Source organism: Manis javanica, chromosome 8, assembly GCF_040802235.1.
Source record: "Manis javanica isolate MJ-LG chromosome 8, MJ_LKY, whole genome shotgun sequence".
Lineage (NCBI taxonomy): Eukaryota > Metazoa > Chordata > Mammalia > Pholidota > Manidae > Manis > Manis javanica.
The window spans coordinates 60830861-60853529 of record NC_133163.1 but is presented as its reverse complement, the minus strand read 5'-3'; the positions used below and the strand labels follow the sequence as shown (position 1 = coordinate 60853529).

General features: G+C 35.2%; 1 protein-coding gene across 10 annotated transcripts in view; it reads left to right on the top strand.

Moving 5' to 3' along the window:
- Window positions 1-22669, top strand: part of TTC6 (tetratricopeptide repeat domain 6) — a 200054-nt gene that overhangs the window by 72801 nt on the left and 104584 nt on the right. For all 10 annotated transcript variants that reach the window (XR_012120542.1, XR_012120544.1, XR_012120543.1 and 7 more), the window contains 4 exons: window positions 294-386; window positions 3075-3278; window positions 9811-9944; window positions 14110-14304. Coding sequence is in view for 7 of the 10 variants with exons in the window: in XM_073211314.1 (XP_073067415.1) it covers window positions 294-386; window positions 3075-3278; window positions 9811-9944; window positions 14110-14304 (626 nt within the window). In the remaining 3 variants the exon portion in view is untranslated. The remainder of the gene's footprint in view (window positions 1-293; window positions 387-3074; window positions 3279-9810; window positions 9945-14109; window positions 14305-22669) is intronic.

The window sequence follows — 22669 nt, the reverse complement described above, 5'->3', positions numbered from 1 at the left end:
GCGGTGTTTTACAGAATCTGGTTTAATCTTACCTAATGATCTTATTAAATCTGATGACATATCTGAAGAAATCAATAACTTAAAAAGCCATGAAATGAGAATAATAGACAAAATATTTTTATTGTATCCTTTGTTCTATATTTCTCACTTACTGCATAATACTGACTGGCTTATTTTTTGTACATATTCCTTATATACTGCATGTATGACTAGCATTTTGCTGCATTGAATAAGATACCTCAATGATTTTTAGAATTGCCATTGTTTTAATTGTTTCCTTTTCCTCCTTCAAGGATATTTGTTCAATGGGAAAAATGTACTGGCACAAAACATCTCAAGTGCAAGCAGAGCAAGGATTACAGGAAAGTTTTGAGGAACCTAAACTGGTAAAGTCTAATAAAAATCTTCCTCACCTATATTGGAGTAATAGTGTATCTCTTGTTTCTTGAATGCTTATCTAGAATTTCAAAAAAATCTCCTCTGATTTATTTTTGAGGTGTGTTTAACTGTAAGCACATCTAATCCAATAAAACTTTGGGGGCAACATTGCTGCTTAACATAAACCTTCTGAGCTAAGGCCTAAATATCTTTTCAGAAGAGAAAGATCTTAAGAATTCTTCTGATCTAGAGACAGTCAGATCTAGTTGGAGAATTAATTCAAAGCTATTAGCTTTTAAGGAAATATCACCTTATTGTTTATTTAACTAGAAGAGTTGTGGAAGCATTGACAAGGGGAGAATTTTATAAATAAATATGAATAGTTGGTAACTAAGATTTTGCTTCAGAAATAAAGCTCCCTTTTCATCCATCATTGCAAAGTACTTCTGGGATTCAAAGCAATCTGGAACATATTCCCTATGAATGGGAAGTGTCTCCTGTGTATAGAAATCCACACCTACATAAAGTAAATGATGTCATGATGATCAGTCAGTTCCTTTACAAAGAATTTGTAAAATGCTATCATTAAATATAAGCTCCTTTAGTTCCTGAAAATACGATTCCACATACATGAAAATTGAGATCACACTTAAGTTTTAGGATATGTCAGGTTTAGAATAATGTCTGGGATCTTTTCACAAAAGCCACGGATCCTATAATACTAGTTACCACTACTGGTTTAACTACTTACTAGAGTTTGAGATGTTTTTGGGTTGAGACCATGTCTTTTTCCCCTTTGTATTCTCACTCACCTGCCTTAGGACCCAGCATATGTGGCACTAACATGTGGCTAAATCAGTTTGGAAGCCTTACCACATATGCTATGGACTTAAAAATGAATACAGGGTAGCTGCTTCTAATTAACACTACTTACAGGTAGGTAGCAAAACCTCTGACATCTGAGCTTCTATTGGTATAGTAAACTGATAATGTAAGACCAGTTAGGCTTGGAAAATAGAAATCTTCATTAATAAAATAAGCTTAACTTAATACCATTCACTACATAGTCATATAAAGTATAAGAAAAGATACCATTTTGAAGGAAAACTATGAAAAAGGCCAATTTTAAGATGCTTAGTTTAGACACCATCTTGATTATTTAAAATAAAGATTTAAACAAAAATACTGATATCTTTGTAATTCTGTGAGAACCATACCCTCAGCTTTGACATTTACAAGCAATCACTGGACCTCTTCTGGTCACTGGCTTTTTAAGAGGAAGCTTACCACATCTTTAGAGATAAAATACCTTTTAACTTGGTACCTGGCCATGGTAAAAAGGCTCCTCTGTGGTATCTGTCATTCCAGATACATTTTTTGGATGCCTATTCCATGCCAGAGAGCAGAACTCTATCTGGCCATCTCAACTGTTTCTTAGACTTCTAGAAGCTTCCTGGGCTGAGGGGATTTTTTTTTTGGCAGCACTGGCTAACACATTCCTATCCAGAGAGGGCCTGCTCTTTCTAAGTGGTGCTGGCACCCTGCCCTTAGAGTATGACAGTTTCAGTTGTAAACATCTTGATGCCATAGGCCAGAGGTCTCTTAGTTCTTTGATGCAACTTATTTTCTTTTTGAAAAAGAGCATCCTTAATGGAATATATTTTCTTTTTAAGTAACCACCATGTAAGATATAATAGTTTTTTAATCATCCTGGAGAATGATTTCCTCACATGTTTATCAAAACAAAAAAAGAAATTTATTCATTCATTCTTTTTCCTATAATATGGTAGGCACTGTTTTAGACATGTTTAATACAAAGAGATAGAAAAGACAATTCTTTCCCTTGAGGAAGCCAGTGTATGGAGTAGACCAATATACAGTGAAATAAAGTACAATGCTGTTTAATGAATATTCTAAGTAGAGACTTATTACAGAGTAGATAAAAAAAGTGATATAATTTCCTTTCATTTGTTCATTCATTCACTCATTAATTGTAGAGGTTCTATGATATGCTAAGTGCTTGAGATATAAAAGGTAAGTAAGACACAATTTCTTTTTTAATGAATTCTCAAAACTTAAAGTTCTAAAGTACTCAACCTTTTTGGTCTCAGGATGCCTTTAAACTCTTAAAAAATATTTTAAGGGTCCAAAGGATTTTTTGCTTCTGTGGATTACATAAATGAATATTACTATATTATAAATGAAAACTGAGAAAAATGTAAAACATTCGTGCATTTAAAATAATAAGCTGATTACATATTAATGCAACACCTATTGTTTGGGAAAAATAGTATCCAAAATAAAAAAATTCAGGGGGAAGCATAGGATTGTCTTACACTTTTTGCAAATCTCTTTAATAAAATCTGGTTTAATAGAGAGCTAGATCATATCTGCTTCTGCATTAAATCTGTTGTATATGTTCTTTTGGTTGAAGTATATTAAGTAATATTGTAATATATATTAAGTAACATTAAGTAATCACAGATTAGAGAAGAGTCATGTTTTCATAGTCCTTTCACACAATTTTAGTGTCTTTAAATCTTCAGAGGAAGTTTATTATTTCTGCTTAATTTCAGTCATGTATTTTCATAATCATTTTGTGGTCAGAGAGAGAAAACATTATAAACATTATGTGACTTAAAACTTTGGAAGGACCAATAAAAAGAGCATTCTTGTACATTTATGTTTGCCCACAGAATATGCTTGAGGAACTTCCTGGAGCTGTATCAAGTATTTTCCAGATTGAACAAGAGGATATATTAGAATGCAGAGCTGCAGAAGTAGAATTTAAGCTTCAGGAAACTTTGGAAGTTCAGCCAGCAGATGAATCAAGTAAACCTTTGGAAGATGATGAACAGCCCAAAAGTGATTTAAAAGCAGCCAAACAGGTATCTTTAAAGGTAAAACACTATGTTGCAGAGTTATGGGGTTTGAGGAAGTGCAGTGTGAAAAAATGGCCATGTGCTGGGGGTGGGGGTAGGGGGGTAGTTCATCCTGAAAACAGGTTCTTTGATGTATAAATTGCTCATCTGGGTAAAGGGGACAGCTGTCTTTGAAGGGCTATTACTCTAAAAAAAATTGCAGTTTTGGGGAGAGAAGACAGATTTATTTTTTTGAGAGGGCATCTCTCATATTTATTGATCAAATGGTTGTTAACAACAATAAAATTCAGTATAGGGGGGTCAATGCTCAATGTACAATCATTAATCCATCTCAAGCCTAACTCTCGTCAGTCTCCAATCTTCTGAAGCATAACGAACAAGTTCTTACATGGTGAACGAATTCTTACATAGTGAATAAGTTCTTACATGGTGAACAGTACAAGGGCATTCATCACAGAAACTTTTGGTTCTGATCATGCATTATGAACTATAAACAATCAGGTCAAATATGAATATTCGTTTGATTTTTGTACTTGATTTATATGTGGATCCCACATTTCTCCCTTTATTATTATTATTATTTTTATTTTTAATAAAATGCTGAAGTGGTAGGTAGATGCAAGATAAAGGTAGAAAACATAGTTTAGTGTTGTAAGAGAGCAATTGTAGATGATCAGGTGTGTACCTGTAGACTATGTGCTATTCCGAGCTAGACAAGGGCAATAAAACATCCACGGATGCAGAAGATTTCTCTCAAAGCAGGGGGGATGAGGTTCTGAGCCTCACCTCTGTTGATCCCCAATTTCTCACCTGATGGCCCCCCTGCGACTGTGCCTGTCTTAGGTTGTTCCTCCCTTGAGGAATCTTACCCGTCTCTGGCTAACCAGTCATCTTCCGGGGCCATACAGGGAAATGTAAAGTTGGTAAGTGAGAGAGAAGCCATATTGTTTGAAAAGGTTAGCTTTTTACTTCTTTGCAGATTTATGCCCTGTGGCTTCTATGCCCAGCGCTTGTCTCGAGGTATCTTTACCACCTGGAGGAATTATGATACTCGGTAACTTCGATATGAGGCACAAATTCTACTTAAGGGTTGTAATTAGGAAGGAAGAAGAAAAGCTATAGAGGTAGCATATGGAAGAAAACATGGGAGGATTGATTATTTCTTTGACATATCTTCTTGTAGAGTACCTTAAGTATGTATAGGTTTTAAACTACTAACTAATTTGCACTCACATACTGACATAATAGGAATACGGTGACATAAACAAAGCAAATCTATAATTACCATCCATCTCCAGTGAAGCCAAGAAAACCATTTAGGCACCCTAGGCATTTGTGAAAATTTGTCTATGATATGATGGATATTGTCCAACTGTACTTGAACAGTCTGAGAGAAATCAGACAAATTAAAGCAGCCCATTTCTGGGATCTGTTCACCTACCATACGTTCTTTTAACCGTAGGAGAAGACAGATTTTTAAGGAGGGAAGTAGGGCTTTCAGAATTTGACCAAGAGTCTTCCCATTACAATCTTGGAGTCAGGAACTGTAGCTCAGGGACCAGGATGGGGTGAACTTTGTAGTTTTATAGCTTTGCCCCATTTAAGTTTATCCCAACCCTGTAGTCTTTTCCTATGGTGAGAATGTTTTCCAGATTCATTTTATTTATGTATGATTTAAATAATTTTTACCATACATTTGTGTATCACCTTACTACTAGTTACTTAGTACTTTTCTTTGAGTTACTTTTTGACTTAGAGAGTAGATTTATTTAAGAATAGACATGTTATCATTAGGATTTTAAAAAAAGTCACTTTTCCCTGAACCATGGCCTATCACCTTGATTATCACCAGGGATTCAAATAAACATCACTTCTTGAGTAAACAACCTTCCTGCTCAATTCCTTTACTTCTGGGTCCCACTCTCCCCACCAGTGACCATGTTCCTACTGTGTTTCACCCAAGTCAATTGGCCATTACCAGTTCTTTAACTTTTGCCCAAAACTTCCAACTCTGAACACTTGAATTTATCTGTGGCTCCCTTTCCTTGCCTTTCACATATAATGCCAAGATTCTTCTTAAACATTCCGGTTTATAATTTTTTTCTTCTCCTTTCCAGTTGCCCCTTCCTAGCCTGGCTCCTGATGACCTTGTGTCTGGTTCAGACAGTTGCCTCCTGGCTTGTCTTCATTTCTTAAGCCCTACTTTCTTAGGTTCCTCCTACATGACACTAGCACAGTGATCTTTTGGGAATAGTAGGCAATAAGGAAGATGCACAAAAAAGATGGACGAGAGAAAATCCATCACTGTTGTCAGAAAGAAGGGACTTACCTGTGCTGGTGACCATCCAAAGTCATGTGGTCTCTCTAAAGTCTGAGCTTGGGGTATGATGTACAGCCGGCAAGATTAGGTGAACCCACTCATTGTCACCTACTTCAGGTGAATCCTCTGGGTGAGGCAGACACTCTCTATATGTGCAGACTTTAGAAAGCATCTTTAAAGGCTAGCATCTATATGACAAAGTGTTAGGCTAACATAGAGTTTTCAGCTATTCTACTACCTGAACTGTGACTTTGGAAATAAAATGTGAGCACAGGAAGCAAATGGTTAGCTCCTAGAATGTGTCAATGGATGAAATGGATTTTCTGGACAGTGGTTTAACCACCATGGCCTGTCAGGAATTTAAATACCTCCTTAGAAAAGTTCCATAATGTTAATTCTTTTGGCTTGTTGTGGCTGCTATAAAATATTAGTAAGAAATTATGCAAAATTATATATTTTTGGTAAAAAAAACAGCTCTTTCTGAAGGTAACTAGAATTTATTCTTTGCCATGTGCCAGCCATTTTGCTAAATGTTTTACATATATTATTTTATTTTTTTTCCTAATAACAGCCTTACTATTACCTTCATTTTATAGTTGAAACTTAATGTAGATACCTTGCCAAATACAAACATCTACTTAAGTTGTAGAAGCAGGACTTTACCTTGAGGTGGTCTAATTCTAGAGCCTTCACTCTTTGCAATTGGGCAACACTGCCCTTTCTTAGCAACAATTAAGAGGTGTCTGGTTAAGTACAAGAACTCAGACGCTCAGCTGCAGAAGGGACTAGGGATGGAGTGTCCCTCACGAAACTAGCAAAATGGTTTGACAAGAGAGCCTTGGATAATGGATCAAAAGGACTCTAAACTGAAAGCAGAAATGTTTCAAAGGGAGGAGGAGAGAATGTCTGATAAGACTTTGTGGTTTATTGTTGTGGGATATTATGGGACACATCAGAAATGCCATAGAAAATGGCACTGGAAGTATTCCTGTGACTCATCCTGCCAAGTCTTCACCAAGTATCTTGTATTTACTTATTTGTATTAATATCTCAAGATCAGTTATTATCCATGAACTTACCCTGGTTGGACATCTGAGGCCATAAAGTTAGTCTCTGGCATATCTGGGACAAGAAAAAGGGAACAGACCCCAGCAAACCAGGGCAGACTTGGTGAGCAAGACCTTTTTCGACATTGCTAACAGAACTAGCCCAGAAGTGTGCTACAGGGGCAGTGCAGTAGGACTTTCTGGAAGGTCTCATTCAGCAAAAAAGTAGAGAATTTGACCAATCTTTACTTTATTGACCATTTCTACTCTTGGAAGCTCATTAGTATAATAAAGGTTATTAGAAGTCTGGTCTAAATCACGAGCAACAAAAAGAGAAGTTAGATAATGGTGACTGTGAAGGAATGAGTGAAACAAGGTCTCATGAGAGGATTGTTGGTTGTTGGGTATTTAAGGAGGGAAAAAGGTCAAAAGTCTGTAAAAACTATAGATGCCACATGTCCTGAGATTCTAAATTGAAGGAAGTTTAGGAGATATGGGATGCCCCAAATCCTCCCAAATTCTTGCAAAAATAATCACGAGTGATCTACTGCATTCAGAGTTTTAAAAATGTACAAAAGATGAAAGAAGAAATATATATCCACAGATAAACATAAAAGTGGCATGTGGCTATAACACTTATATCAAGAAGGCTAAGATCCAGAATGGGTTGAGGCCTGTGAATGATGCCAAAAATAAAAAAGTGTTTTTTTCATGTTAGTTTTAGATCAAAGAGAGAAAAAAGGAAGGATAACCCTGTCATTATGGCTGAATAGTGTGCTGAAAACATATGACAGGGCTGCCTTCATTTATTTTTGGAAAATAGTTGAGGTTTTAAATAGAAATATGACAAAAGAGAAAAGGAAGCTGATAAACTTGTACTTTGCGTCTCTTCAATCTGACAAGAATGATCTTTAGTTTAGAAAGAGGAGAAAAAATAATTGATAAAAGAAACTTGAAGCTGAAGATTGGTAAGAGATTTGAAGAGTGAACTTAGCTAGCTGATCCTGCAGATAGATATGTTTAAGCTGCTATGCACCTGTCAGCAGCAGCTTTGAGGAGCTGGTGCAGGGGGAGAGGGGCTAGAAGCCTGGAGACTGGCAATTGCAAATTGGAGTTTGGTTTTTAAAGGTTTCTGTAATATATGCATTGATCTTGGACAAAACACCAGAATTATTAAATGAATCATTAAAATAATTGTGTTTGAACCCTTATAATGGAAGCAGGAATCACCTGGAGCCAGCATGGGTTTCCTAAGGGCAAGCTGTGGGAGACCAACCTTAGTTCTTTTCCTAGAATTACTAGACTGAACATTAGAAAAATGTTGGACCTGGAGTTCAACACAAGATCATCATGGTGAAGAGCCTGACATACAAGAAAAATCAATAAACATTAGTTATTGTCAATATCCTTTTGATTTCAGCAGTCCATTTATGAAAGTCTCCTAAAGACAGTTTTGTAGACAGGGCTGCAATCAGGTGAACTGCAAGATGGATTTGTAATTTGTATGCAAAGGATGCAGAATTAGTCATGAAAGTTCACAGTGGACTGAGATAGGGCTCTGCCCAGCTCAGCGTATTTCCCACTAAGTTGGATGAGACTATGGAAGATTGCTGATTGGATTTGTAGATAACACCCAAAACCTACTAGTAAGATTTGGTTGATCAGACCTCAGATGAAATTTAATAAATGATTTTAATGTATGTATGGTTCTGCCCTCAGGTCCACAAACTAAGTGCATAGATATGGGATAACATGACTTAGAGCAAAGGTGAAAAAGACTTCAGACTTTTAGGCTATAATTAAGTTTTGTGATAGGAAGACAACTACAGTCATAGTTTGAGTTAATTGACACATACAATAAAAGAAGATCATCTTTCTCCTGATTGATCTGATCACATCACACCTCAAATTCTGTGTTCAGATCTGGGTATCCAATCCCAGGAGAGACACTGATAAATTGAAGACTGTTTGGAAGGCAGCATTCAAGATGACAAAGTAGTGTACTTCAAAACCATGTCGTGTAATGTAGAGTTGAAGGAACTAGGGATGTTTACCTGGGGGAGGGGGAGAGTAGGCCCATGGGAGTCCATTGTATTTAAATATTTGACTGTAAGTCAAGTGGAAAAGAGCAAGACTCTGTCTCATATGATGCTAAGGTTTAAATTGATATTGGTGGATGAAAATTGTTAGAATCTATACTAAACAAACAAAATTTCTAATAACCAGAAGAGTTTCAAAGAGAAAGTGGCTGCTTTGGGTCTATCTAAGTCCTCTGTTCCTGATTATGGATGGCCATTTGGTGCAGAAACTACAGAGGAACTTCAGACATTAACTAGAGGCTGAAATGGAATGGTCTGTACTCTGAGCTCTCCTTGCTCATTATCACTTCCTTATCCAGGAAATTGTGAGGGCTCTCCCTTTACTACTGCATGGAGCCCAAACCCTCTGCCTAGTTTATAAGAACCTCTCTTTATTTGGCCTCCTCCTACTTATTCAACTATATATCTCTCTCTGCTTTTCCTCAAGGAAAGCACCCCTGTTTTCTTCCTTAGATCTAGTGTCAAGAAAAATACAGAGCAACCCAAAGAGGAAAGTATCTTTAGATGAAATATTACTATGAATTCTGAAAATTTCAGGAGATCTAGAACAACATGCCGAATACCTATAATGATTAAAAGGTAATTACTTAAGAGACAGAAATGAATTTGATTTTTCCCAAGCAGTAGAAATAGAGAACAGTACAAGTGCAACAAGTACGAATTGAATAAAGTTGCTCAAAATGTCATACAAAGCATTAAAGTTCACCTTCGCTTGTGCTTGCAGCCACCAATCATGCCAAACTTTAAAAGACTAAGGGTAAGTTCTATTACAAATACTAATCAAGAAGAAAAGACCTCTGGAAGGAAAAATCTCATATACCCTTCTTTAATAATTTTAAGGCAATAAATAAAATATTATAAATAAATATGGTACTAGTATTTTTATTGCTGTAAAGGTACATTTATTGCTGTAAAAATGTAGGAATGGATATAGAGGAAAATAACTCACTTTCAGGATTTATATTGTTATAAAATATATATAGAAATTAGGAGTTTACATATAAGATAGACCATTAAATATGAGAGAAAGATCTAATTCTCATGTTACAACTTTCCTTAACAGCACACTTTATATTCTTTTAAAGGTGAAATCATCAGAAGTGTTGCATATCAGAGGAAAAGAAGTTAAGCGAACACAAAAAAGTGAATTAGGAATTCCACAACAGAGACAAAGAAAGTCACCCAAATCGCAGTGGGATCAAAACTTTCCTAAAAAAAAGTAACTTCCTTAAGTTTATAATTTTCCTGTCTAAAAAGAAGCTACTCAGTAGCACTGATATCTGAAAACACATTTTTAAAGGAAAAATTAAATGTTTTAGAAATTCATGTATGAGATCTAAGTTAAAGCTTCTCAGAGGAAGACTCAGTAGCAGACAGTAAAGTAGGATATGTGTATATGGTGTACTCCGCACTTGTTCTATTCCTGTTTTTGACCAATGTACTTAGTTTAATGGCAGAACAATCGTTAGGTTAAAAATAGCTCTGTGTAAGACTAAAGAAAATTAAATGTTAACATGTTAGATTTGATTTTTTTGGTCACTGTAATTCCAAATTTGGATTAACTGCTTATTGTATTGGTTAATTTTGTTATAAAATAAAAGATAACACCAAGTGTTCATAGGCCAAAATTAGTTTGGTAATTTGAATGACCTTATTTTTCTCTACTATCAATTCATGTTTCATTTCCCCCACCCCATATTTTTAATGGAATTTCTTATTACATAGGGGTGCAATCACAATTTTGAGTAATAGTGTACAAATGCAATTTAGATATATGGGTTTATCTTTTGCCGTTCACCTTGTTGAAACTGATTTTCTCCTTATTTCACCACTCGATTTTTATGGGTTGGTTTGTTCTAGATTCTTCTTCATTTAACTCTTTATGGAGGCTTAAAGAAGCTTTAATTATTAGCTTTTGTTGCAGCTTAGGGCACTGAAAGGTGTGCTGGACATGGAAGACAACCTTTTTATGGCCAGCCTAAACTTTGTAAATGGATATTACTCACAATTTAGAAGCTGAGAATACACTCATGAGAAAAGAATTCCAAAGTTTATGAAAGAGTCAAATTGGCATTTAAGTGACCCTGTACATGCCATTGCTTATCTGCATTGCTTTAAGCTCATTTAGTTAGCAAGATTATGTATTAAAACAAATAGTGACAGCAGACAACAAGTATTTTACCTTCAATAAATAGTTACTGTCAGATTATCAATGAAGCAGAAACTTCTTGATTTTTTTTCCCTAAAAAACCTTGCGTTTAGTGCATTAAGCAAAGTAACATGGCCACACACAGACTCAGAGTCTTTTCTTTTTTATGTCTTAGTGTTTCAAAGAATGACAAATAGTCCTGTTTAAGAAGAGTGTGCTATAAAAACACACAGTCTTTCTTGAGCATGCCAAAAATATTTGTAGATCTTTTTGATATATGTAGTACTTTGTTAATTCATCAAAACTGAAATTAGAAATTCCCAATAGAGAGAAATAAGAATGAGATGCAGAGGAATAAAAATCTGCTATTAAAACATTTACATAATAAAAGAATTTTGGAAAGATGTTTCTGAAAATCTTTTACTCACTGCTTCTTTCTCTTTAATTGGTTTTTTACCTAACTTATCTCACCAGTGACTAGTCCCCAAATGAAATAGTTTTCTTGGGAATTCAGCCATCTCTTGAAAACATAGTGTTAGTTAGCTCAATAACGAAAGGAGATTCATTTGTGGCTCTATTTTTTTTAGAGTATGAAGGGAACATAGGAATTCAGATTGGTTTGAAGCTTTTTTAAGGAAAAAAAATCGGTAATGTAATCTCAAGTACATTCCACTAGCCGGGACCTGTCCCAGACATAATGGTAATGTAGATGAGCTTGACATTAGTGCTCACCTTTTTCTTTCTTTTTTTTTTTTCCAGTCCCTTCTTAGGATCCCTGTCTTATTAGACATCCATTTTTTCACTCCTCCAGTTAGGTCTCTTTGTCCCAGTCATCTCCAAATGCTTTAGATTTACTTGTTTTTTCCTACCCTACTCAAACCTGTACAAATCCCTATGCTGTTTTAGAAATGACACCAACTTCTCCCCGTTAGTGATTCGATCATGTACATATTATGCCAGCAATGGGTTAGGTGCTGTGCAGTGCGAATTAATGGTAAGAGCAATAAAAATACAACAAGCATTTATTGAGAGATCCACAGACCAGAGACTGTTATTGTTATTAATTGTTACAAAAGCAAAGAGGTAGGGATTTTTATTCTCATTTTACAGAAGATCGTTGGAGAGACAGGTGATTCAGTTGACAAGTGTTAGAACTGAGATTCTGATCCAGGCCCAGCCAACTCCAAAATGTATATTCTTTATACTAGGCTACTATCTAGATGCATGGACCAATTGGTGACCAGTCCTGCATTAACCCATTAGAATGGGTGGCACAAGAATAGGCAATTTATGAAAAAAGATACTTGAAAAAAGAAAAAAGAAGTAACTTTCGCAGAGAAGTTTGTCTTGGAGATATTGTTTGAAGGATGATTAGACATGGATGAAAGGATACATACAGCCTTTTACACTGGCCCTGGGAATTGTCCTAGAAACTGATAATAATAGCCAACATCTGCATTAACCCTGGTGGTAGATTTTAATAAATAAGGTGCCAAATATAAAATAAATAAATAAATAGTAAATGAATTAACTCCTTTCTTCCTTAAAGTAACTTTATCCAGGATGTGCCAAAGTTGTTATTCCCAATTTAGTGAAGTATAAAGAAATTATTTGGTTTGCTCATGACCAAGTGATAATTTTAAACCAGATTTGAGCATAGTTAATCAAACTTCAGAGTCTACACTCTTAACCACTATGTTAGAAGTAGGACCAGATGCTAGGAGCCTTGAAACTTAGAGAGAGAAGTTTAGACGAATGCAGCAAGCAACAAAGAACCATTGTGCTGGGTAAAGGACTATTTAAAGGTCAGTGAGATGGAATTTTGCAGGAGGAATTTTACAGGGGGTGTTGAAGAGGGGGAGAGTCAGAAGGTGCTGTGCTCTGCCCAGCTGGCAGACCCTTGTTAACACAAGCGGAGTGCTGATGACTTGACTGGCCTGTGTTGGAAGTGAGGAGAGGAAGGTGCATACCTTTCTGCAGCCCCATGCAGGGGACAGGTTCAGTTTTTCATTGGACATGCTGGTGAAGGAAAGATGACTCAAAGATGGCTCCATGGTTTTGTATCTTGAAGATGAGGAATCTAGGGGAGATAGTGATCCTGGAGATGAGATTTGGAAACTCCCAGCACAGGGAAAATATTTGAAACACTAAGCCAGTTTTTCCTATGTAGAAAGAAGTTCAGCCTTGGAAGCCATATCCAGTTTGAAAGATGGAGAAAGAAAACCCAGTTACTAAGTCAAACTATGATGAATTTGAGGAGTAGATGGAGAGCTGAGATAGTGCAGGCTTAAAAAAGCTCACAGAAGTAGAGCAGTTTCAAGGAGGGTCATCAGTATTGCCAGCTGTGGCTTGGAGGTCAGAGAACACAATCTCAAGAGTAATAGTTCTTTGAATTTGATCTGATGAAAGGTTGCCATTTGGTAGGGAAGTGAGGATAGAGAGGCACTGGGTAAGGGCCACTTCCACCTCAGGGGACATCACCAGGCATTTATAGGAAAACATCTGGCTTATAGTCAGCAGCTTTGGGTTCAGCTCTTACTAGCAACTCACTAACTTTGCAATCTGCCCACAAAAGCCTGCTCCAACGTAAGAATGATTATACTCCTATAAAAGCTCATTACTGAGAGTCAGAGTGAGTGTGTGTGATTACCCAGCTCAGAGTCTGGTGCACAGTAGATGCTCAACAAGTTGATTGGGTGGCAAATGGCACTGGGGATTAAGAAAGCAGATACCCACCCTCCTTTTTCTAATTTGGCAAGGCAGGAGAGAGGCAAGTTCTAGCATAGTGGGAAGTAAGATGCTGCATTAACTTAGACCCAGGGGTCCACTGATGCTGGTATTGGAGGATGTACTGTGCTGGTCTACCTAGAGGTCATTGGCATTTGAGCAGAGTGGCAAGGAGGAAGGCATAATAGCTGGGTGTGCTTTTCACACACCGAGTTATACAATTCAGGAGAGAAGAGTTTGGTGCTGGGATAATAATGAGTTTGCTTCCAGACGTGTTGATCCTGAGGTTTCTGTAAGATGTGTAGGCAGTTGGTTATATGACTTTGAAATCTGTTCAAGGTCTGAGATTGTGATATTAAATTTGCTATAAACCATTGTTATAGTTTTAAATCTTATCTTCTACATTTAGACATCTTTTTTTAAGCCTGAACTAAACCATCAGTATACATTTATTTTGTACGAAAGACCACAAACAATAAAAGCAACCCACTTGCTTTACTTGTTGCAGAATTCCACAAGACTCCTCTACTCCCACCCTGCATGATCTGTGCACCACTGTCCCGGCCCGTGAGCTGCCCATTGACTTGTGCCTGGCTTCTCGAGTGTATCATACTGCAGACAAAAAAGGCCACAATACTCTACTTGGAATATTTGGAACCTCTTTCTTAGGTGATCCCTACACAGATGAAGAGCAAAGACATAGGTAAGATATACACTGGTGGTTTTTTTTAAACTAGATTTAAACTGTCAAAGAAATTCTTCCCTAAGGTTTAGATTTTGAAGACTTGATTTAGTTCTTGGACACTAGAGAGAAGCAGTTTGTGTCCTTTTCCATTTCTTCCCAGTATGTACACAGTCTAGGTCAGTGTCCTAATTTCCTGCCTTTATTAACATGACCCATGCTTACCACAGTAACTTTAGGTTAATGATTATGGTTCCCAAAGAGCGTCACATACATTACGTCATTTGTTCTTGACAACAATTCCATGGAATACAGATGTGAAATTTGAGGCTCATAAAAGATCAAGCAACTAAGGCTTATACAGCTAAAAAAATCACAGATTTGGGACTTGAATCCAGTTTTTTAGATTTCATCTTCATTGGGCATGTTTGGGTCCAGGGATCATGTACAAGAGTCATTGCCTCTGCATTTGTCACCCCCTTCTTCCATTTTTCCATGTGTCTTACTGTCCTTTGAGTCCTGAGTATTCTTTTGTGGAGAATATGTAATTTATAGCATCCTCAAGACGAGGAGAAAAAGGAAGGAGGCTAACGTTTATTTAGTAATAACTGTGTTCCTAGCACCGCGCTGTGTGCTTTGCATGTTTCCCTTTTCAATCCTCAAAGGATTTATGTAAGGGAGAAGTCATAATTTCCATTTTATTCATGAAGAAACTTAGGCTCTGTAATATCTGGCTACTTGCCCAAGTCCTTATCTCTGGATAGTGATTAGAATCCAGATGTATCTAACTTAGTTTTTCTCAAACTTGTTTTCATTATCCCCCATTAAAGAAGATTTTTAGATTTTTCTGTCCTAATTCTATCTCCTCATTACATTTTAACACCCCAGATATACTGTACATCTGTTTATGGTACTCTAAATGTATATATATATATATGCTCTATACATAAAAAGAGTTAGCTTTTATCACTCCCAAAGGCACCAATTTCCACTCCTTTGGAGGGTGATATCACCTGCCCGTTGAGAATGTATATTCTAAAGTCTCTTTACTACATGTTTTAAGAATATCAGAAATACTAAATAAGTTAAATTTAAGTAGAAACATTTTTGGTATTATATTTTAACTATTTAGATCTATGGGAATGGTATTTTAAAATATCACTTTTAATTACACTATCACTATTGGTAACTTATCTACTCTTTTATGATATACTCTGAGCCCACATCCTCAAACCTAATTTTTAGTAAGCTCAATGAGATTCAGTTTGAATCTCTAAAGGAAGGTCATTCTCATGTTTATTTTCTATTTAGGCAAAAAGATAATTTAGGGTTTATTTTGTTATTCATAATTTTACACTTCTAAGTCTTCTGGCTTTGGTTTATCAAGTTATTGTTTGTGAAATTTTTGAAAAAGTTATATGTGAAGGATTTTGGAAATTTCAAAACTGCTCCAGTATCTCTGATAAAAAATAACATTTCCTTATGGGATTCTTTGCAATGTCTCTTAATAGCCTAGAACTGAAGGTGGAAAATAAAGACATAAACATAATCTAGTAGTCAAAACTACTATTTTGAGTCATTTCCATTAGCACTCTGCAAGCCAAGAATCATTTTGAAGAGTTATATCTATTAGCCATGCAAAGTGTTAAAAATACTGGTTTCTTTCCCAATTCTTTTTTTTTTTCAAGTAGACATCACTCTCTTTTTCCAAGAGAGTCAATAAATGTTCTACTTGATGATGATAATTCTTGGCAATTTGTTCCTAAGTACCAAATAAGAAGTTAATTTAGGTACTGAATATTTAATTCTCTGGCATCCATCCCTTGAGGATTACCTTGCTAAACATAGCTTAACCTTTTCAAAATGTATCTGTCTGCTGAGCCTACAAGTTTGGAGAAGTGTATAATTCTTTCAGCACTAGTAAGTGTTCTCAAGAAAGGTAATTGTAAACACAAAATGAATACCCTTTCACTTGGTGGCTTTTTGGTTATTCTGTGCAATGAAGAGTTAACTACAAAGCCTAATGATCTGTGTGGTTATATAGTTTTAATGCTTTCCTAGTTCTGCACATAGCAATTGTTATTTGTGGCAAACATCAAGGATATTTTAATGGAATAGCATGGGTACAAATAAGTATATTTAAAATAGCAATGTATTCAAACTTATGTTTATTTTGCTAAGCAGCAATTTTGATGAGAACTGTAAAATATTCCAAATTCATTATATTTGTGCTTTTAAAATTTCTGTATTTTAAAGAGAAGTTTGTAGAAATTTCATTAGACTTCTTGACATGGAATTTTAGACTTTGAGTTTTAGAATAAAGGAAATCATTAAAAGTGTGCAAACGCTTAGATTTAATGTTAACAGTTTGGTGAACATCCTTCTGAACATCTCTTGTATATGCATGTATTTAAACCATGAATGGCATTCCAGATTGAATTTTTTCACTCAACGTTATGTGTGAACATTTAAATTATTTCATATTATTCACTAACTTAACCAAGCTGCAGTGCCAGAACATTCCGAGGCATGGGATTACTTACCAAACTCTCTCATTTAAAATTTTTAATGCATATTGTTTGACTTCTCTCCAGAAAAATTATATCAAATTATACTCTTACCAACAATTTATGACACTGTTCATTTCCTTTCACCCTTGCCAGACTACTGTCAGTCTTACTGATTTTATTTTGTAGTATGATGAGGAAGAATATTATTGTTATATTTTATTCATTTCCTAGTAAGGTTGAGCACATTTTTAGATGTCTCTTGGCTAATTTGTATTTCTCCTTATGATTACCAATTCCTATTCTGTTGAGTCATCTCATTAATCTTCTTATTGATTTATAAGTGATATTTTTATAGAAAAGATTTTAATAGTTTGTCATATATATTGACCTTTTAAAATTTTGTTTGCTTTTCTGTTTTGTTTATTGTGTCTTATGCTACACAGAAGTTTTAATTTTTATGTAGTAAAATCTAGTGATTGTTTCCTTTGTTGTTCTAAAGTAGGTGTCATTCTTAAAAAGGGTTTTTCTACACTTAAATTTAAATGTACTCTTTCATACTTTCTTCTAGTAACTTTATGACTGTCTTTTAAAAAACTAAATCTTTGATCCATCTGTGACTAATTTGATAAGAAGAATAAACATTACTGACTTTTCCCTAATGACTAGCCAATTGCATAGTATCATTTATTCAGTCAATCCTCTTTCCTTCATGAATTTGAAATGCCAACTTTTCATACCTTAAATTCCAATGGGCCATTGAGTCTATTTGTGGACTTACGTTGTATTCCACTGATTTGTCTGTATAAGATTGCTTGTGTATTCTGTTGGCCTACCATCAGTAAAGAGAGAGTTCATGAAAATGTCTTACAAACATTGGCTGATCTCAAGTCTGGCTCACCTCCTAGCCAGTGTCCTGGTACTAGACAGTACTCACGCTGTGGATCCCAGACCTAACCCTCAATCTGGCTTTACGTTACAAGAGAGATTCCTTGTCACATTAAAAAAATGTTCAGACTGTTAGTTTTATACATTAAAACAGCAACAGCAATGACAATTGGAAAATCAAAGCTTAAGTGTCAGAATTCAAAGTTTAATTTTATTTATTATTTTGCTACAAAATAATAATAAAAATACAATATTTTGGCAGATATGCAGAAATATGGGAGAAAAAGCAAAAAATAAAAACAAGTACTCAAAATCTTGCCATTTAGAGAGATAATACTGTTTACATTCTTAAGTTTATGATTCCAAACTTTTCTGGTTCAAATAAATAATGTAAAACAAAATGGGGATAATGCTATGTACATACTGTTTTGTAACCTGACCTTTTAAAATTACTATGCTGTAAATATCTTTCCATATCAAGAAATACAGATCTGAATAATCAATTAGCAAATGTTTTTTTGTGTACCTACTATGTGGCAGGCATAGTTAGGCACTAGGGAAGAATCTGCAAACAAAAAAACCCCATAATCTCTGCCTCCCAGGGAATTTGTAGACGAATGGAGAAGGAAGGTAGTGAAATGATTATTGGGAATGAGACAATTAATATGCAGATGTGCAGGATGCTATAGAACATGGAGCAGTTCCTGACTATCTGGAGAGGTTTGAGGAAATGATACTTAGATTGAAACCTGAAAGATAAATAGAAGATAGCGAGGAGGAGGGCAAGAACATTTTTTAGGTCCTTGCTGTTCAAAAGTAGTCCACAGAGCATCATCATCACCTGGGAACTTGCTAGAATTGCAGATGGTTTGTATGCATATGCAAGTTTGAGAGTCCCTGTTGCAGACAACCAGATCCCACCTGGGAAATGGAAAGAAATCCAGTGCTAGAGAACCAAGAAGCAGTGACGCCCCTGAGGTTGGAGAGGAAGCTTTGGTCAGATCCTGTAGGGCGTTATAGCTGCCCCTTATGTGTCTGTAAGGGTGTGTGTAAGGCCTTGGGTGGAGAGATTCTTACTCACCGTGTACTGGGAAACCATCAAGAGGTTGTTTTTTATAAAGGAAGAATGACATGATCAGATTTGCTTTAAGATATCACAGTTCTCATCTTCACTTTTCAGATTTTTTGTCATAGCTGCATTCACTGTTCCATAACAGTTTTCCTGTCTCCTGAACTTTGAGACGTCACTCTGTCTTGGCTCTCTTCCTACCTTCCTGACAATGACCTCTCAAGTATCCCTTTCTCATGTCTTTTCATGTCTCTACTTGAAAATATTGGAGTACCCAGGGTTTATCCTGGTACCTCTTTTCTCCCCTACATATACCCTCAAGGTGATAGTGCGCAGGACCGTGACTTTGAATACCATTTGTATGTATACTTAGTGAATGATGACTGTCATTCAGTAAGATAGATGCATAAGGACACTCATTGTCCTTATAATCACCGAAAACTGGAAACACCTTAAGTGTTCATCAGTGCAAGACTTTTTATGAAGGCTCCAATGATGGGAAGCATTGCAATTGCAATAAAGAGTGAGGTAACTGTGCCCTGAAAGAACTGTTGTATATAATCACACATATAAACAGATGTGTGATTATATTCAAAGAAACTTTTTTGCTTAGAAGGGAAGTTAAGAAACTAACTGTGGCCCTTCTGTTTTCATTTTAGATTGTACACAAAAACCCGTGAAACATGAAACTGTCTTACTTTTTGCTTTATTTCTATGACATATGTTTGCCTTTTATTTTTAATCTTTTTTAGTTGTGTCCCTTGTAGGTTGCATAGACTTGAATATTTCTGAAGGCAATCTGAAATTTTTCTCATCATAGATTGGATCACCTCATATTCTTTTATTTCATATGAAATGTATGTGGTATTATTATTGTATTTTTTTTTCTGTGTCTTCATTGAAGTGTAGTTGATATAGTGATTTGATGATTACATATATTAGGAAATGCTCACCACCATAAATGTAGTCACCATATAAATATATTACAATATTATTATTATGTATTATCATCTTACTTTGTAGTATCTCTCTTTTCTTTGCTTGCTATTTCCCATGATCTGTAATATTTACCAATATTTGTCTATGCGTTTTTTGTTTGTTTTGCATCATCATCTGATACGTAATGTTATGAGAGAGAAATATGAAACCAACCTTTTTTTCATTTTCTTGCATGTATTCTGTTTCTCCTTCCCTCCTTCTAGATGCTTATAGGATTATAAATTCTTCCTTAACATTAAATAATTTCAGTAGTATATGTTTTGGAGTATATTGCTTTTTAATTGTTTTTATCTTTGTACATGGAAAAATCGCTTTGATATGCAAATACAGTCTTCCACTTAGCACTGTTTCTGTTTTATTTTGAGTAGTGTTTCCATTTTATGTATCTGCTGCATTTTTTCAGGAATATCAATTAGCCATATGTTGGATCTTCATTATCTATCCTCTACGTTTATCATCTCTTTGCTTATACATTCATTCATCTCTCAAACCTTTGTTCCACATCAATGGTTTCATTTTCTCAGGTGTTAAGTTTTAAAAATTTATTTTAATTACTAATTTGATATTGTGATGACATTTTTCTTATTTTTCTTAATTCTACCAAACTCTTAAGAAAAATTTAAGTGTTTCATCTTATCTGAACTTTTGTTCCCTTTTCTATGAGACATTTAAAAAATTTCCTTGACTAAAGAAGGCAAATCCTTTTAAAAAATTTTTTGATTTCTATAATAAACCTTTTTCAGAAGGATGTTTTTCATGTAACTTTTTAAGTGCTATATTTCTCATATTTTGCAAACTCTCTTCATAAACTCACATTTGATTTTTCTGTGTACTCATTTTAGAGGAAGGTAGGTCATTCTGGCTGTCCCAGATTAATAATCAGATAGATTCACATGATATTTCTTGTCTGTTCATCTTGGAGGCATTAGAATACTACTTTTAGATCTTGAGTAGGAGAACCAGAAGATGTAGGATGTAGGTTTATGTTACTAATTTGCTCATTCAGAATCCTGAAAGGTTTTGGGGGTGGGATGGGGCAGGGTCTGAAAATTTTACCTCTTTGGTTTTTCTCTGCTGTACTAGAGGCTAGTCTTATCCTATTGTAAAGGGATGGCCAAACATTCCTTTGTGATAAAGATTATTCTGGCTTTTTTCTGTGAATGCAAATATATTATACATCTTACAAAAATGACATTAAAGATGTTGTTTTGACAGTTTATGCTCAATCTCTTTGAGAATTATTTTGAAACTGAAAGACATTTGAGGCATTATTTTGATTTACTATCTCTAATACTTAGAGTTAAAAATCAACTATATAACTTGTGCATCCATTTGAAATATTTTATCTGAACTCTCCAAATAGGGTAGTAATACTTGACTAGGAAAATAGGAAATTATCTAATAGAAAGTGCATTTATTATATAATTTAGGATTAAAAATAACCCTATGTAGTCAATAAAATCATTCCATTTCCCAAATGAAGAAAATGCAGTTCAGAGACGGTGACTAGTCCATGTATGTAGAATTGGTAAAAACTAGGATTCAGGTCCAGGTCTCTTTGATTCTAAATGTGGTTTCCATTGTATCTCATATTGTTCTGTGAACTTGTGAAGACTTATTTTTTTTCTTTATGCTTCATTCTGAATACTCATTCTCATCTTGATTTCAGAAGCAATCTTGACATAAAATAGCAAAAATATGAAGAGCTCTAGTTGAGTAATCTGAGATAAGCATATTTTACTCATCCTTGGTGTTTTGTATCTGATCCATTGTGACCCAGTTGTGGAAGTAGGGTTTCTGCTTATATTAAGATATATTTCTTATTCTCTCTTAAGAACTGAGATCCTGAGTCCTGAGCCAGGGCTGGAGCCTTCCTAACTGTGGTAGATTTCTTTGATATTAATTACTTAATTACTGAAGCTTTCACTGAATGCTGCCTGGTTTTGTGTTCCCTGTCACTGGCTGCCGCCTACTAGATTGTGCCATTGTCCCATGCTAGACCTTTCTGATGCCACTTTTGTTGTACCACCCCCTGTGGCCTGTCATACTGCATTTGAAATATTGAGTTCTGTCTTTTGCTCTACATTTCCTTCCACCTTGGGTATCTGGAACTGACTTTCCTCCACCATCCCCCATTCCTGCACTGTCTGCCATTCTCAAGGGTCAGGTGTAATCCTGGCTCCACTCCCCACCCCTTACGTGGCCTTATTCCTTGCTACACAATCCAGGCAATGACCCAAGACATTATGCCAAAGTGCATAAGACTTAATTCCTGTTTGAAGTCTAGCTGGTGAAATTTGTCACAGAATCACATTATTGGAGTCAAAAGAGATCTTAGCCTTTTCCTAGTTTAACCTCACATTTATAGATGAGGAAACTCAGGAAAAATTTTGTATCCCAAATCACAATTGGTGGTAGAGTTAGAAGTAGAATCGATAGTAACTTCAATTACATTTCTGTCATATCCGTTTTCAACAATTAACCCCTATATGTAAGTAAATAAACCTTAAGCATATTTTTAAAAATACAGATTGGGATAACAAAATGTCATTTCAGTATGCACTATCAATGTTAGATAAAATATTAAATTTGTGTATATTTGTTTTTATCTGGAAATACCTAAAATAATTATATGGACATTTATTGGTTTTATAACTGCCAATATGTGGGAGATGGAATTTTTTTTTAAAGCAAAACAGTATCATTCCACCAGATGTCACTGTTTGCATGTAGCAATGAAGTTGCAATAATTCAAAGTTTTACCTAATCATATTTTATTAAAAAAATCATGTAGTTATATTTTTACTCTTCTTAAGATTTTTTATTTTATTAAGACTTTATTTCTAAAGTTTTAAAAAGTATTCAAAGTATTTATCTTAAATAATGTGTTAAAGGAAATTAGCATCCTCAAGAACATGAACTC